This window comes from Corvus brachyrhynchos, unplaced genomic scaffold (genome assembly GCF_000691975.1).
Source record: "Corvus brachyrhynchos isolate BGI_N302 unplaced genomic scaffold, ASM69197v1 scaffold14, whole genome shotgun sequence".
Classification (NCBI taxonomy): Eukaryota; Metazoa; Chordata; class Aves; order Passeriformes; family Corvidae; genus Corvus; species Corvus brachyrhynchos.
The window spans coordinates 7,337,882-7,354,699 of record NW_008239110.1 but is presented as its reverse complement, the minus strand read 5'-3'; the positions used below and the strand labels follow the sequence as shown (position 1 = coordinate 7,354,699).

At 42.9% G+C, this 16,818-nt stretch overlaps 1 protein-coding gene across 1 annotated transcript; it reads left to right on the top strand.

Annotated features, from left to right (window-relative positions):
* Positions 1–746: 746 nt before the first annotated feature.
* On the top strand, positions 747–15,812 carry SESN1 (sestrin 1). The gene is made up of 10 exons (XM_008637759.2): positions 747–883; positions 6,227–6,292; positions 7,178–7,378; positions 8,317–8,499; positions 9,669–9,911; positions 11,173–11,320; positions 12,161–12,273; positions 12,511–12,701; positions 12,935–13,079; positions 14,691–15,812. Exons 1-10 carry the CDS (start codon positions 866–868, stop codon positions 14,775–14,777), a joined length of 1,395 nt encoding a protein of 464 aa, XP_008635981.1. The 5' UTR covers positions 747–865; the 3' UTR covers positions 14,778–15,812.
* The last annotated feature ends 1,006 nt before the right edge of the window (positions 15,813–16,818 follow it).

Genomic DNA, 16,818 nt, shown 5'->3' with positions numbered 1-16,818 from the left:
GATCTTGGGCACATTTTCCCTTGCCTTGATTTCTGTCTTGAATCAAGTCAGATAAACTAGATAGGGATGTTTTTAAAATCGGGTATTTTAAAGGACTTTGAGACATCCAGAGAAATGATATCGAAATTAAAGTAATTTACATCTTTAAATTCATATAAGAATAACATACTCTATATGAAAAGAGAAACAGTTCAGCATTTGCCATGCTCTAATTCCAGTGAAGAGTGGTAGGTCTGTGTAACAAAGTGCTTTGTAAGAGAAGGGGAGTCCTTGTTCTCAGTTCTTTAAATCCATACAAGTGGAGACATGTCTGTTGCTTCAGCTGAATGACAGTCTTACATACTCAGCAAATGGAACCAGTGGAAACATTTAAAGTACATGAGCATTTCTAGGATAATTTTTTTCTGTCATTTTAATGTGAATCATGGTTTGTTTGAGAAAGCCACAACAATTGCAGCTACATCAGGATTAAGTAAACAAATAAAATAGGAAAAATGGCCAGTTCTGCATAGCCCCACATTTAGAAAAGATGCAGGATTTCTGTGTGTGTAGGAAAAGAAATATATTTAATCACTAGTCTTTGTTTTTAATTCCCTCCTTCCTAAAAGTTCTCTGTCCAATGTGGAAACTACAGTAGCTACTGCATTTAGCAGAACTGAAAATACAGCTTTTAAGCTGAGTATGTATTAGTTGGGGACAGCCTGTCCTGGGGGGCCAGTTGTGCCTGTCCTTGTTGTTAAGGTCCTAAACAAGGAAACTCCATTTGCAGCCTCAGTGTCACCACCAGTGAGGTTTTGCTGTCGGTGGCCTTTAAAGGGGAAGTAGGAACCAGACAGTTCACAGTGAGCGAAGGAGCAGCAGCAGCATGAAGCCTCTTAAACTGGTAAGTGCCAAGTCTCCCTTGGAAATGCAGCACAGCCTTTTTGGACACTCATGTGCGTAGGGGCATTTCATCCTATAAGCTTATAAAGCCCTAAATGAGTATTTTTAATGCCCATGCTTCAAATGCTCATCATATTCTACTAAGCTGAATTTTCAGCACTGGCATGCTGGAGGAGTTAATTCTACTGGGAGATTGTGTTGAAGAGTTTTTAACTCACAGCTCGTGCCTTTCTTAACCCTAATTGGAATGCACTTAGATTATGTAAAATGATGACTGGTTGTCTAGGAAAATGTTACTTCCAAAAAATTCACCTCAATCTCATTTCCCTATTTTGGTTCTTTACATTAGATTATATTGTATTATGGGGTGTGGTTTTCATATAACTTTGTTTGAGTCTAGCAGCACTTAGTGCTTAATCAGGACATAGATGATTCAGATAAAGAAGTTAATTCAAATGTAGTTTACGGAAGTAAATTGATAATTATAATTTTACTTCGCCTGTGGCTTGTCTATGATAAAATGTTCCCTTTGCCATTTAGAGAAGGCCTAAGGAAGTATGTAAATAAGTCTTTCTGGTAGATACAACATTTGATAGTGGTACTGACTGTACTTGAGGGGAGCAAAATGGCTCACTGTGCTAACACCAGAGAAGCAGTCTGAGTGAGCATTGTGGATCACAGCTCATGAATCCTGTATGACTGAACATTAGCAGTTTGGTAACAGTCCCCAGATTCATTGGACAAAACTAGCATTGAGTTTTGGGAGAGGTTTTGTGGTAAGAGACAGAGCTCTAGCTGCAAGGAGCCAGTAGTGAGGGACCAACAAGGAGCTGAAAAAGCATTTTAGGCACACAATGGAGGAAGAACTGTAGCTTAGGTTAGATAGCTGTTCCTGTTCCAGAGGCTCTGTGACCTGGTGTGTAGTTTAGTTCTGTTTTCAGTGTTTCTAGGTGAAATTTCTGATACTGGGTGGCTGTTTAGACTGTGACTTTTTTTTTTTTATTTACAATTTAAAGAGATTCAGAACCAAAGCAGATAATGTTTTATTACTAGCAGAGGTAATGTGTGTTGTACTTTTAAGTATTTACAAACCTCTTCTACACAATTGCAGTTTGACTTTTTATCCCAGGCTTTTACATAAATTTGACAGGAATAATGTTCCTGTCCAGAGGCTTAAAAAAGCTACCTAAAAGTTAGGCTGGATTGACATCTGTGAGATACAGAAAAGCTCTAAGTTGTGTGAGTTTGCACATATTTGAGGCTTTAGAGTGATCTTCCCTGAGCTTGTATGTACAGGCAGTACAGACTTTTTGGTCTGGTTGTCCTTGTGGAGTTGGATGTGCTAAGTGAGCCAGACTGGTGAGAGAGAGTGGTAACTGGGAAGTATATAATTAAGCTTGCAGACTTGTCTCATTAACTTTTCTGTCTCAGCTCTGTAGTGCTGTTTCTTGGTGTAAATTTGCATAAAGCATTTCCTGGCTGAGAAGTCTCTGAACAGGCACACAGTCTGATGGTTAGGGCATTAACCTGTGACTTGAGAGATCTCAGCTGAAGCCACCAGTCTTCTAAGATGTGTAGCTTTTCCATTTCTCCAGGATTTTTTTTTCCTAGATGGGAGATAATATACTTGTCCTACCTCACAGGAATCTTGCAGTATCTAAATGCATGAGATGTGATTCTGGGCTGATATGGCAGTGGTGAGGGATGTGTAGATTGAGAAATGATAGGTACCTGGGTAAGCATAGTTCCCATGGAAATAATAATAGTGGCTGTACAGAAATACAAGTTATGTTACATAAGGTGGAAGAGGAGGCTTTTCTGTGATTTCCGAGGTTGTCTCTGCCAGCATAGCAATACAGCATTTATATGGCTAAAGTCTTAATGTCTCTGTCAAGGTATGTCTGGAAGGTGCGCAGTGGAGTGGATTGCCACCCAGCAAGGCCCACCTCCGTCCATTAGCTTGAGCTTCTGGGTGTTGAGGGTGAAATCTGTTCCACCCTTGGTGCTCAGCTTTGCAGCCACCCGAGTTTTATGTTCTGGCTTTGAAGATGGAGTGCCTCTGATGCATCATCATCATCATCATTATTGTTATTATTTATTTACACCTAAAGCCTCAGTTGTGGTTGGCTTTCTGCTGAGCTTTGAGCTGTATTCAGCTGCAGAGTTTCTGGACTGAATGAAAGTGGTGTGGTGAGGTTGATAAACAGGAGGAAAGGAGCCAGGAGAAGTTAGATGCAGAGAATGTGTCACTAAGTAGGTCACTTTGGTGCGCAATTCTGTGGCCTGGAATCACATGAAAGTTGCTTATACTTTTGTAATAACCAAAAGAAATACAGGCTTTTTCCAGCTGCTCCTTGTCCTAGACACAACTGCTTCACCAAATGCTTGTTGGTGCTTCAGGTGAGATGGTGCTTTAAGAGAAAGGTGCAGGAGATAGATATAGTGGTATGTCTGCTCAGGATGCAGGTCTTGCCTTTGAGAGGGAGAGTGTTGCTCCCTGAGTTGAGTGTATTTGGAAGATGGAGGTTTAGTGAAGGATATTGTGAAGCATAGAATTACACTCAGGACAAAGGAAAGAATCACTAGGACTGTTTTGAGAACTATTACTGCGTTATCGAGTATTTGAAATGCTGGGATGCTGGAAGCACATGGCTATTTCTGAAGTACTAGGAGAATTTGATTAACTGGTGCTTCTGAAAAAGAGAGGAGAATAGTTTTTAAAAGGTCTGCCATGGCTTGTAACTGAAGAACAAGTTTTCAAAAGGCTTCTAGTGGGTCAGATTTTACCCAACTCTCATGACGGTGTTAAGTGTGCACCTCATGGCAAGCTGCTTCTGTTCTCAGCACCATCTGGAAGAAACCCCCATTTTGCAGACGGGAAATGGGCTCATCTTCACAAATCCTTTGTTACATCTCTGTCGCATCAGAGCCTTGACCCCAGGCTTCTCAAGTACTGGGCTGGTGCTATGATATCAGGGGGATGGTCCTTCTCCTGATGGAAAACAAAGCAACTTATTTAATCATTAAAAAAACCTTTTAAGTCAGTTTGCAGCGAGGGTTTGGATAGTGGAGTAATTTGCTGTGTAATCTTAAGTTTGACCTCTGCATGCTTTAAGAAACAGTAGTGTATTGATTGTAATGTATTTTAGATTGTGAAGCAGAATACATTAGCAGCCTGCTGATCTCAGGTTCTTAAATCTGGGTTTGGTTTTTTTTTTTTCTTCTTCTTCTAACTGTTCTGGGAAAAGGAAAGACTGAAAAATATTTGTTCAAGAATTAAACTTCAAGGTATTTGTCTTGGAGTGCTTGATCTGGCAAACTGCAGACATCTGCTAAATTAAATGCTGCTTACAATTTAAAGGATCTCTCTTTTTGCTTGCTGTTGTTTGGCTGAAAGATGTTTCTCTAGTGTAGTTGTAGCCCAGATGAGAAGCTGTGCTGGAGTTTTAAAGAGAGATGCTGATAAATTCCATCCTGCTAGTGGCATTGCTTGACTGACAGGCAAAATTTACTTGTGTATGTTGGGACCCATAGCAGGAAAAAGCTACACTGAGGAGAAAAAGTGAAAAGACTAGTAGTAAGAGGTGCCCTTTGATCTTACTTTATCCAAGTAAGACTTGAGAAATGAAGGCATCTGACTTAAGGATAAGGAGACTCTCATAGTCTGAAGGGTTTGGTATTAGGCCTGCACTCATTGTTTCCAGCTCTCTGAAGCTGTTTTTTAATCTTAGGGGAAAGTTCAGGAAACTGTAACTGATTAATAAAATTGCTTCTCGTACAGTGAACTCATACAAATAGAAACCTCAGCTAAAGAGAGAAAAAGTGCAATAGTGAGTACAACCAGTATTGCATGTTTATAAGAGCCCTTATCTATGTGGGGAAAATGTGGTGAAGTTAAAAACTGCATTTGGCAGGCAGCTCTTGGGGCATCATCTGCTCTTGAGGCTTAAACCAGCTGAAGGTGCCCCTCTGCTCTGTGTGGCCTGAACTGGTTCAGTGCATGGTATTTATTCATCTAAACCTAGTTGATATCATCACAAAATGGTTGGGTTTGGCTATGCAACAGAGGCAATGGATATGTTCTAAAAGATGACTGGGAAAGAGGGCACAGGTAAGTAGCCCAAACCTTTAGTTTTTATATAGCCTAGTGTTTAGCACTCGGCTCCATCCTCAGCTTTAATCCCAGGCCTCCCTCTGTCTATAAGAGTGCCATGCCATCAGCTGGCAGGGCTCCCACCTTTCCTGGGGAAGCCAAGCTGCTCGCTGGGGAGTAATCCCCTCAGGAGAGCTGGTTTGCAGTGAGTGCCACACGCACAGCAGAGGGAGCCTCTGAAGCGATGGGATGGGGGGCATGTGTGAAGGTGTGAGGTGAAGCCATGTCCTGCTTTGGTACCTGCCCCTGGAACCTGGTGTGCCTTCTCAGGGGGCTGCTCTGTGCCAAATGGAGAGACTGCCCTGGAGCACGTGGCTTTCCACCTTCCAAAGGGAACAGTGTTAACAGGCAGGACACTAATGCACCCAAGTCTTCTATGTATTTGCTCCTTGGCTGCAGGAAGGGCCCAGGATGCCACAGGCCTGTCAGAAAGTTTCATCCAGCTGAAGGAGAGGGCAAGTAGGTAACTGCCAGGGGTATCCAGCCTCCACTTTACCTGCAAGGCAACGCATCCACACAAGTGGGTGCAAGGATGTGGCTGCTGCTGTTCCGATAGAGCAAATTCTCCCTCCCTCCTTGCAAATGTGAATAGCTTTTATCCTATCTTGAAAAGAAAGTAGATGCAAATGTAGATCAGGTACTTTCAGCAGTTTAAGTGATCTTTGAGGTTGGGAAGAAGAAATCTGATTAGGGTTACAGCTGTTTCATTTCCTGACAGATGCACAGGGTGTTGTGTGCTGGCGAACTGCGGATGTACACACACACAGCAGCCTCGTTTTGTATCAGTGGCATAACCACACAGCAGCCAGCATGTTCGGAACTCCTTGTCCTGGACACCCTGCCAAAATATGCTGTATGCAGAATTTTCTGTGAACCAAGCTGTAGTGTGTCTGTGTGTGTGTGCATATAAATTTGTGCGTGTTTTCTTTGGTTGACAGGGCCTTTGTTGTTGAACTTTTTGTTGCTGGAGTGGGGCAGTGTGCTGTAAACAAGCACAGCTAATTATAAAGCACTTGTATAAAAAAAATGATTTGCATTTGTACAAACAGTACTAGTAAAAGTGCCCGTGTAAGAGTACCACAAGTACCCAAATAAGTCCAGCTCTGAATGGAGAACTCTTTTCTTTCTTGCAACCACAGCTAAAAAGCTGTTTATAACTAAATGCTGAGGTGGTGTAATTTTCTTTTCTAGGAACTTGGAATAAGAATTCCTAGACCACTGGGACACGGACCAAGCAGATTCATCCCTGAGAAGGAGGTGTGGTAGTGTTTTCAAGTACATAGTGAACTTTACGCTTTTAAGGAACATCCTTTTAGTAGTAGCCCACATTTGGTTTCAGGACAGCTGCTGAACTGCAAAACATTTTCAGTCCTGATCACATTCAGTCCTGAGACTTTGGACACAGTTCTAGTGTACAGAACAGTGAGAGCCTTGGGGAGCTTTGGAATAGTTATGACCCCTCCCGTGCTGCTATCTAGCATGAGAGAAACCCAATACTGTTTCCTTGTGAACATCCGGATGTAATTTCCTACTGGTCCACAAGGTACCTGCCCCTCTGCTCTGGGATTGCTTTTTCTTGAGCTGCCTCTAGCACTCTGCAGAATCTGAGAAGCTTCAGAGTGCTGTGGATGAGCATTTCTGGTGCTTCTTGCCTGATCATCTGGTAAGAGAATTTGGAGCAAAGAAAAATTAGTTATATGCCTGTGGTTTTCTAGGAATTTTAGAGTCTTTTTCAATTTCCTTTTTTTTCTCTCTTGTCATCTTAGCTAGCCTTTTACTTCTTTCCCTCTTTTTCCCTTAGTAAAAGTGATGATTCAAATAGCTTTTAATTATAATAAACTAAGATCAACCTGGGGTATTCAAGAAAGTGAAGGTGAGAGTTAAAAATGAGAAGTCAGTGTTGTATTAGAGAGAGACTAAAGCCAAAAATCTCCTTTTGCTGACATAACCACTTGTGATCTCCTAAATGAGAGGTATTACAGGGATTTAATGTGCCTCATGTGCACTGATTTAATGCCATTAATAGATTTATAATATAATTCCTTTCACTTGGGGCCTCTGGGTGCTGTGGTAATACATTTATTTGCTATTTTATTGGTGGTACTTGGACAATATTGCTCATTGCTCTTTCTCTTCAATCAGACAATTCAGGTGGGAAAGGAGGACGCCACGATGCACACGCTGTTTGCAGAGTCTTTTGCCACGCTGGGCCGGCTGGACAATGTCACCTTGGTGATGGTTTTCCACCCGCAGTATCTCGAAAGCTTTCTAAAAACTCAGCACTATCTCCTGCAAATGGATGGTCCTCTCCCGCTCCATTACCGGCACTACATCGGGATAATGGTACGCACCAGGCAGAAACAGCCACGCTGGCAGCGCCTCGGGCCCTGTCTGAGAGCAGCTGTTGCTGTGCTTTGCAGTTTCTAGGTGGAAAGGCTTTTCACCAGCAGCTAAGAGAAAAGCAGAGTATGTTTGTTGGTGTCTGCTTTACAGATGGTTTCAGAAGATTAGCACTTCATGTTCATAGATTCAGTAGGACTGTGAGTAAAAGGGCAAAAACCTGCTATAGAAATGAGACAATTGTTACTGGCTTCCTTAGTATCTCAGAAACTGTGTCTCAAGAAAGTTTGTTTCTGTGTGTGTGTCCTGTCACATACATCTCCCTCCAACTCAATAGTCGGTCCTATCATGCATTTCTGAATATGTAAATTCTAAGCCAATTTTCTGCCAAAAGTGGTTGATTTCTAATTTTTAATCTGCCAGTTCAGTGATCTTTGCTTGCTGAAGCTGAATTAAAGTTTTGGGCTGTGTCTTAATTTGATGCAGAAAGTATTAGTGTTTGAGTAAATGATACTGGGCTTTCTTTGCTGAGAAGCTGCCCATAGTCTCTCTTGACATATGCAGTCTAAAACCTGCTTTCGACTGTTGCTGGTAAAGATGCAGTTAGAGACAGCTTCTTCCGCCCTGGGGAGTATGAGGCAGTATGGATTACTTGCTTCAGGACATGTAATAAATCCATGCCTGTACTTCTCCCTGGGTGTAGGCACGTTGCACCTGTAGCCAGCAGAATGATGGTGTGTATGAACAAGGGATATTTATGTTGTGAGAACAATAATCAGAACAAGCTGATGTGTTAATCTCAGAAATGTTTTTTTACTCGAGTCTTTGTTCAGTGCAAGTGTTATTCTTGGATGTTTTGAGGAAATGATGACTTACGGTATTTGTCATAAAGTACTAACTTTCTGTAATTGTTTTCTGTATCACATTGTTTTCCTTTCTAGGCTGCAGCACGACATCAGTGCTCTTACCTTGTTAACCTCCATGTGAATGACTTCCTTCATGTCGGCGGAGACCCTAAATGGTTGAATGGTCTGGAAAATGCACCTCAAAAACTGCAAAATTTAGGAGAACTGAACAAAATGTTGGCTCATCGACCCTGGCTTATCACCAAGGAACATATCGAGGTAGGTCTTTCATGCAGTAATGTGAATGTCCCCTTTTTTCAGTAAAGCAATCACAGGGGTTCAGAGCCAGACAGAGTGAAAGATGTTCTGTGGTAATGACTTTAATTTCAGTGCTACATCACTGCATGATACAGTATCACTTGTGCCCTTGTAAAACTAACAGGATCATAACTGCTCTCAAATGAGTGACAAATTTAATTTACAACATGCTAAAATTTCTGTGTCATGTTGGAATTCTGTTGGTGCGATGACGATGTGCTCAGGTGTGCACCTCCCTCCTCAAGCTGTGTGCTTTCAGTTTCTGAGATGCTGCCAGAGGTCAGGCAGATCACCAGCCATCACATTTTTGTCTGGCTTGCTGCCAGTTCAAATGCTGAGTTTTCAGGCTGGGATGGAGGGAGCAGGCTGGCAGAGCTGCCCAGGGGAACGATGGTGGTACAGGACAGCCAGGACTGCAGCACCAACAAACCACCAAGGGGCTGCTTCTTCCAGCCCTTCTGCTCTCCTCTGCGCTCCTAGCGAGGAGCACGTGGGTGCTGGGACTTCCCTCGGTGCTGCCTGGCCTGGTGAGAGGTGGTGGCAGGTCCAGCTGGGAGGCAGGATGATGCGCTGTGGGGGAGGGCACATGCTCTGCCAGAAGGCCCCAAACCTCCCACACTTTCCTGCCTGAAGGGGAAGTTGGGGTTTGAAGCTTCTTGTCAAATCTAGAGCATTCCACCCACAGGGACAAGATGAAGGGAGCCTGGTGCCAGGTTTTTACACAGCTGATCTGCAAGGAGTTGCCTGGGTTTTCTGATGCTGTAAAAACCATTTGAACAAACAAGGAACAGTCGTGGTTGCATCTTCATCAGAGGTGTGAAATTTCAATGCAAGTCAGTCTGGCCTCGATAGAAACCACGTGGTGCAAAAGAGAAACCCCAACTTATTCAATTGTTTAGGGACAGAGAGGGGAGAGAAGTTGCCTCCTTTGTGGCTTAACCACGCAAGTCTGTGTCTGGCAGGTCACCTGGTAACAGGTCACTGAGCACACTAATGGCAGCAGAAAGTTTAGGAAGCACATATGGATGTTGGGAAAATAATTTTACCTGGCAAAGAAATGTGTTGATAAACTGCATTAAGGTGGGTCAAATGAATTACTTTCATATTTTTGTCTTGCGTTATTTTTAAAGCAACTACTGAAGACTGAAGAGAACAGCTGGTCCTTGGCAGAGCTGATCCATGCAGTCGTTCTCCTTACACACTACCACTCCCTTGCTTCCTTCACGTTTGGCTGTGGGATCAGCCCAGAGATCGACTGTGAAGGGGGTCACACCTTCAGGCCCCCCTCCGTCAGTAACTATTGCATATGTGATATTACAAATGGTTACCATGGGGTGGATGAAATCCATGCCAGCCCAGCTGGGAGTATTCCAGTAAGTGTCTGAACAATCGATCTCTTTCAGAAGCAGTCATTTCTTTGTAAACTTAATATGTGGAGGATGCCTGTTTCTTTTCATTCATTGAGAGTGGGATTGACGAGTCTAATCCAGATGTGGGTATTGAAAAAGTGCATTTAGGAGGAGCTGAAATGATACTGGTAAGCTGGGGAAAGCTACCAAAGGGAGAAACAGGCACAATCTCTGTTTGCTTTTTCTGCCTGTCATTCATAAAGGTGAACTGAGATGAGTCCCAGCCTCAGCTAGTTCATGATACGTGTCCTGAGCAGCAGTGGCCAGGAATGCTTTTTTCATGGGTGCAGTGGAAAGTTGCCTCTTCCTTTGATTCCAGGCTCTGACTTTTTTGCCTTGAGGTGTTTGTGATGCAACACACAACAGATGATTCTTAACAGATCATACACAACTTTGTGACTGTCTATAAAAAAAACACTCTCTCCTGCCTGCAGCAGTTATGCTGATCTGGACTTGTTTTCCCTTGGTGAAAAGCATGATGTGAACTAAGTGTTGGTTTAAGAACAGCCATGAGGGTGTTCCCACTGCAGGATCCTTGCCTTCGAGATTTTACTGCAGTGGTGTGGGTGGCATTTAAATTTGTTTGATGAAGCTTGCTGGCTCTCTGAAGGAGGAAACTGCAAAAGGCAGGGAGGAAAGGGGCAGAACTGTATAAATTAAAGATAATTTTACTTTCCTTCGTGCTGATGAAGTTTTACAAGACCGATTACTGAATTAATACTGTCTTGTGGTGTTAAAACAGCTCTTGTGAAAGACAATTATCTTGCACAGGCTTTCTTTTGAGGCTTCATTAAATCTGCATTTACACTCACTCTTCCTTTTTCCTTCAATGTTTCTTCTCTGCGAGCAGAGGAGGGGAAAAATACAGTTGGGTGGTAAATTGTGGTTACTTCCTCTATCAGAATTTCTGTTACAGCTCCTTGTTTTTCAGTTGCTGAACATTTAGACTAAGAGAAACTAATTTTAGTGTGAGAACGACTTGTTCCAAAATGCTGTGATTTTTAAATCATGCTAAAAATACCAGGGATCTAATTGAGAAAAGATGATGACTAAATGTATGCCATTGGGTCAGTACAGGTTTCTTTCAAAAACTGTGTTCCTTGAAAAATCTGTATTTGAAGATGTAAAGGACTTAAGCTGTGTTTAAACTTTCTGGCTTGGCAATTTCTGCCATCCTTGTCACTTCCTGTTGCATGAAAATGAAATGTCTTTCTCTTCTTTTTAGTCTACAGAGTCTGTCTGTGAAGTTGAAGCTCTTATGGAGAAAATGAAGCAGCTGCAGGAGTGCAGAGATGAAGAGGAAGCCAGTCAAGAAGAGATGGCCACGCGTTTTGAAAGAGAGAAGAGAGAAAGCATGTTCGTGTGTTCTTCAGGTAGTGCAGATGTAGTCTGTATATGTATTTATTAAGACTTTCCCAAATTATTTGAAGAAATACTACTGCAAAAGGGGAAAGAAGTGCTATTAGCTGTCTCACAAACATTAGCATTTCTTTGAAGGAATCAAGATTAAGGATGCCTTGTTTTCTTCCAGGAACACTTAAAAGCCAAGTAGTGCCAAGATTTGTGGCTGCTCACAAACACACCATAGCACTCTCTGACCAATAGAAATTAAATAATAGAAATCTCCAGAAGAAATGGAATCTCTCGAGAGTTTTAGAAATTTCACAAGTGACTTAAGCATCTTGCAAGATGCTGTAAAACCAAGATACTTGACATGCTTTGCTATTTAGGTGTGTGAAACATTACTTTTCAGATGACTGAAAGACAATACTTAATCTATTACAAGTTTAGGGTTGTCACGGGCTCTTCAATACAATTTGCTCTAAAACAAACTTGGCATGGAAGTCTCAGAAGTCTCTTTATTAATAAGCTCTCTATTCCAAAGCAGGTTTTTCCCCTGACATTTTTACGGACCTCTTGAGTTAGGGGGAAAATGTCCCCTATATTCAGGGGATAGGGTGAAGACTGCAGCAGAGCAGAAGGGAGAAAAAGATGTTTGTCTGTAAGAAAAAACCTGAGTGTTTTTCATGGAGCTGCCTCTGAACACCATAGCTGCAGTCACAGAGCTGGACTAGACAATCTTAATACAGGTAGTCCAGTGAAAATGTGTTTCCTTAAAAAGCACAGAGACCCATTCTTGTGCAGGAGTTCTGCTCATACACCTCCAATTTGTTCTTACCAAAATTGTGTGAAATTCTGTTTGGCATTAACAGAAGATGAAGAATCTGCAGCAACAAGAGATGTGTCTCGTCACTTTGAGGATACCAGCTATGGTTACAAAGACTTCTCCAGACATGGAATGCATGTGCCCACCTTTCGTGTTCAGGTAAAAGGCATGGGGCTGCCATCAGGAGCTTAGGGAACAACCTGTTCATTGTGCCAGATAGCAAACCTGGAAATGGCTGTGCCCTCACTGCCCTGTGAGTGAGGCTTAAAGCCAGCAAATGAACAACCCCCACCCCCAGTGGATTATCTGCCCTGGGATCTATTACTGCATTAAAGCTCTGGGCTGTCACAAGTTCATTTCTGAAATGCTCCATTCTGCATTTTTACTTATTCTAAGGATTATTCCTGGGAAGACCATGGCTATTCCTTGGTTAATCGTCTTTATCCAGATGTGGGACAACTACTTGATGAGAAGTTCCATATTGCTTATAATCTGACTTACAACACAATGGCTATGCACAAAGATGTGGATACCTCAATGCTGAGACGAGCTATTTGGAACTATATCCATTGTATGTTTGGAATAAGGTCAGTTTCACTGTTTCTGTTCTAAACACATTGGCTTTTCTTTGTCAGGTTGAACCAGAACTGTTTGTTAGGCAAACATACATGTGTTTTTTAAACATGTTTTTGTTTATGGGGGAGGGCAACTAGTGCTACAATTACCCAATAATTTATTTTGCCATAGGAGCTTAGAAACAATGCAAGTGAAATAACTGCTGCTTGAAAATGAAAGTGTCTTTTCTCTCAATTCCACACAGATATGATGATTATGACTATGGTGAAATTAATCAGTTGTTGGACCGCAGCTTTAAAGTTTATATCAAGACTGTGGTTTGCACTCCTGAAAAGACCACAAAAAGAATGTATGATAGCTTCTGGAGGCAGTTTGAACACTCTGAGAAGGTACAGTTGGCATGCGCGCTGAGGGGCAGCCACAGGCCCCAGATCAGTGTCCCCCTGACAGCCACAGCCACCCAGCTTAAGCTTTACCCGATGCTACTGGGGTTCTGCTCACACTCAGTCAAGTCATTAGGAAGTGTCATGTTTCCAGGCTGAAATAATTTCCCCTTTTCTCCTGCATATTTGCTGGCTAACAGCTGACATGGACTGGGCAAGCTTTGAGAAGTTTGGGGGGTTAGACACGACAATGGTACAGCTTCACCTCAACTGCAGTCAGTACTGCCTGGATCCCAGAGAGGCAGGGAAGTGGTGCCAGATCATCCATCCCTTGGCAGCAGACCTGGAACAGCTCTGTGGCTGGCCCAGGGTCTTTACAGTCCCCTGGTCCTTCTGGCATGGATAGCCCCAAAGCAGTTTCTTTGTGAAAGCCTAAAGCTTTGCTGCTGGGTTACAGTCTGAATTGCACCTCCCAGTCACATTGCCTGTTGTTACCTCTCAGATACCAAATCCATTAAGTAAGTTTATATCCTTCAGTTTTTCTTTGGAAAGGTATTTCTTGGCCTCACTTAATGCTGAAACATAAAGATGCAGAAATCATTAGTGTTTGTATCATTAGAGGCTCTAGTTGTTGATTAAACCCCTTAAACCAGGGTCCTGTAACTACAATGATGTAAGATTGTTCAAGTAAAACACTGCCTATGTTTTGGCTGGACTAACTGTAATAGACGAGCTTTTCAAGCACACAAATCCTTCTTTAAAGCCCAAAACTTTGCAACTCCATAGCCATCAAAATCCACGACTCATTCACATACGTGTCACTGAATGCAATAACTGTGCATCCTCATGGAGATCATGCAAATGAAACCACACACAGCCCTTACATGCCCGAGCAAACTCACAGCAACCTGCTGTCAGTGAGAAAATACTTTCACACCCTCCCCCCGCTTTGAGGATCTCACCCTCAAAGAAATACAGTAAAGACATTGAGAAGATGAGCTGGAGAACTAAAATTCTTACCTCTAGTAGCTACTGAACACCTGTGTCTCAGAAGAGATAATAGATTTATGGCACTTAAGAGTTTTTCTGGTGCTTCACCTTAGCCAACCACTCTTTGTTGTTCAGGTGGTAGCTGCCTGTGTGTTTCTCTCTCAGTCCCAGGGGCAAATGGCCTTGTCACCTCTGCCTTTGCTAACACCCTCCTCTGCTCTGCAGGTGCCCACTGCCCTTTAATCATTAGCCTCATTAAACTAAACTTGAACAAGCTCTGCATAGTGTTGCTGAAGAAGGGCTTGTGTGCTTGAAAGCTGCTCTTGTTTTACCCAGCTAAACCATCTGGTCTGCTAAAGGATGATTTCCTCTTCCTATGGACCTGGCCCTGCCTAAATGTGCCTGTGAGCCAGTGCCACGCCGTGCTGCAGTACGGGGTGTGGCGTTGGTTCCTCTGCCCCACTCAGTGAGCTCCACAGCGAGATCTGGTGGGCTGTGTGGTGACACGGGCAGTGCTCCCCTGCTGCTGCTGCACCAGCACGACACCCACAGCCCCGCAGCTTCCTTTGGCTGCAGCCTGTGGTGGTGAGCACAGTGCTGAAGTGTAACTTCTTCTCTCTCCTGAAGGTCCATGTAAATTTGCTTCTGGTAGAAGCTCGGATGCAAGCCGAACTACTTTATGCTCTGAGAGCTATTACTCGCTATATGACCTGATGTCTCTGGCTGCCTGTCGATGTCGGAATGTTCTGCAGCTGCAGTATGGCAGAGGAAGATACGAAGCCTCAGGACCAACAGTAGCTATAAGTTAAGATGCCCATTGTGCCATAACTCCTTTAGTTTCAGCTATTTCCATGTTTGGAATATCACTGCTGCCACTGGGCAGCGAACGCTTGGCAGTTGACAGACAGGGTTGTGCGGAAGTGCTGCCTGCTCATGGTATTTTGGCTTTAGACAGCCCGGGACATTCTCTGAACTTGTGGCAATATAGCAAACGATAGATACATAGATCTTGTGATAAGGCAAATACTGCGGGAGTTGGAGCGCGAAAAGAACTGGGACTTGATGACATTTGCTTTCCCTATGAGAATAATTTTAGAAAATCTTGATGCTGCTATTTGTGCAGGTGGAGTGAACAGACCCAGGCTGTTCCAGTTGAGCTAGAAGTGAAAGTGAGCACTGCTATTGTCTGAGCCTTTACTCTGTGTGGTTTCAAAAAAGCCTTGTTATTTAGATTCCCTGTTTAATCAGAACTAAACCTCTTCTGTCCACACTGATAATTCGAAAGGTAGCAGTCAATTTTCTCAACTAGTTTAGCCTTAAAAACAGGATGTTTGTTCAGCATTATTTCGTGAGCTCCAAAGTGCAATGGTCTTCCTATGGAAAGAAGGGGACTGGAGTCCTCAGAGCTTCTTAGAGATCTACCTACACAAAGTGTCAAGTAGCTTCTTGTCCTCCTTTTCACGGATGAACCAAGAAGGAGCTAGGACAAGGTGTGGGAATGTTGTTCTAGACTGCCAAACAGTCCTACTGTATTACATACCCAACGCTGGTCTTAATGATTTTTGCAGTTGCTTAAATAACTAGGCTAAAAAACATCTATTTTTAGTAAATCAAAACGTGATTAAAATGCTGACGTTTAATATACAGTGGTTTTGGAGAACACATGAATACTTTTGTATGAGTGTGAATTGCTTTTTAAATTTGTCAGTATTACTGGTATTTTTGAAATAAAGGTAACAACTTTTTCTCTTGGTGTTTCTGTGTGGTTTTAACTTGAAGCTTCTGTTCTTACTGGTTCGAAGACCATTTAAAAATGTTTGCAACAGTAACTGAGCAAACATATTTAAAATCACCACCCGTGAATTTTCTAACTGAGTCTAAAATGATGGGAGAAAAAATTTACAAACACAGATCTGGAGCTTCACTAATACTGTCGTGGGAACACCGCTTCTGTACTGCTGCTATTCTCACCCATTTGGACAAAGCTCTCAGGCACAAGGTGTTATTCTTGGGGTGTCTGGTGCAGGGCCAGGAGTTGGACTCGATGATGCTGATGGTCCTTTCCAACTCAGCTGATTCTATGAAATGGATTGTCTGAAGCCCACAAGCAGAATTTAATTTCTGTCTCCTGGCCTGGGTCTCAGCTCAGACTGGTTTCTCTTTTTACAGAACCTTCTGAGAACAGTTATAAGTTTACAGTCCAAGAAGCTAAAATATCTAAAAAGATCTAGGGGAGAAAGATTAATAAACTGTCAAAAATTGTGACTAACAGGAAGCATCTGGTGCTTCCTCTTAACTGAAAATACAGGATTTTTAATGTTCCGAAAACAGAGCAAAACTTTCCTGTCTTAAGGGCATTGTACAGTTGGAAAGGCACAGCTCAGTCTGTGAATGGAGTTTCTGCAGTGCTTGAGTCTCCTGCTGCTTTCTGAGGTCAAAGGTAGACATGAATTTTTCCAAAAAATCTAAACTGGCCATTTCCATCCTATGCTCTCCGGCCACATCCACGTCCCCTCTCGCTTTTCAAGCAGTAAACACTGGAGCATATCAGTGTGTGAGTGGCATCAGCTGGTCACAGCTGCCATCAATCCTGAGCACAAGCAATCCTGACTACCTGTCCAGTACTCCTGGGCAGCTCCGGCAGAGCCCCAGCCCATGGGTGTGAAGTGCAGCATCCTCTCCTGTAGCTCAGCTGCGCTGCTGGCAGCTCTCCCCAGGGAGAACAGGAATGGGCTCCTGGACATGAGAGAGCTGC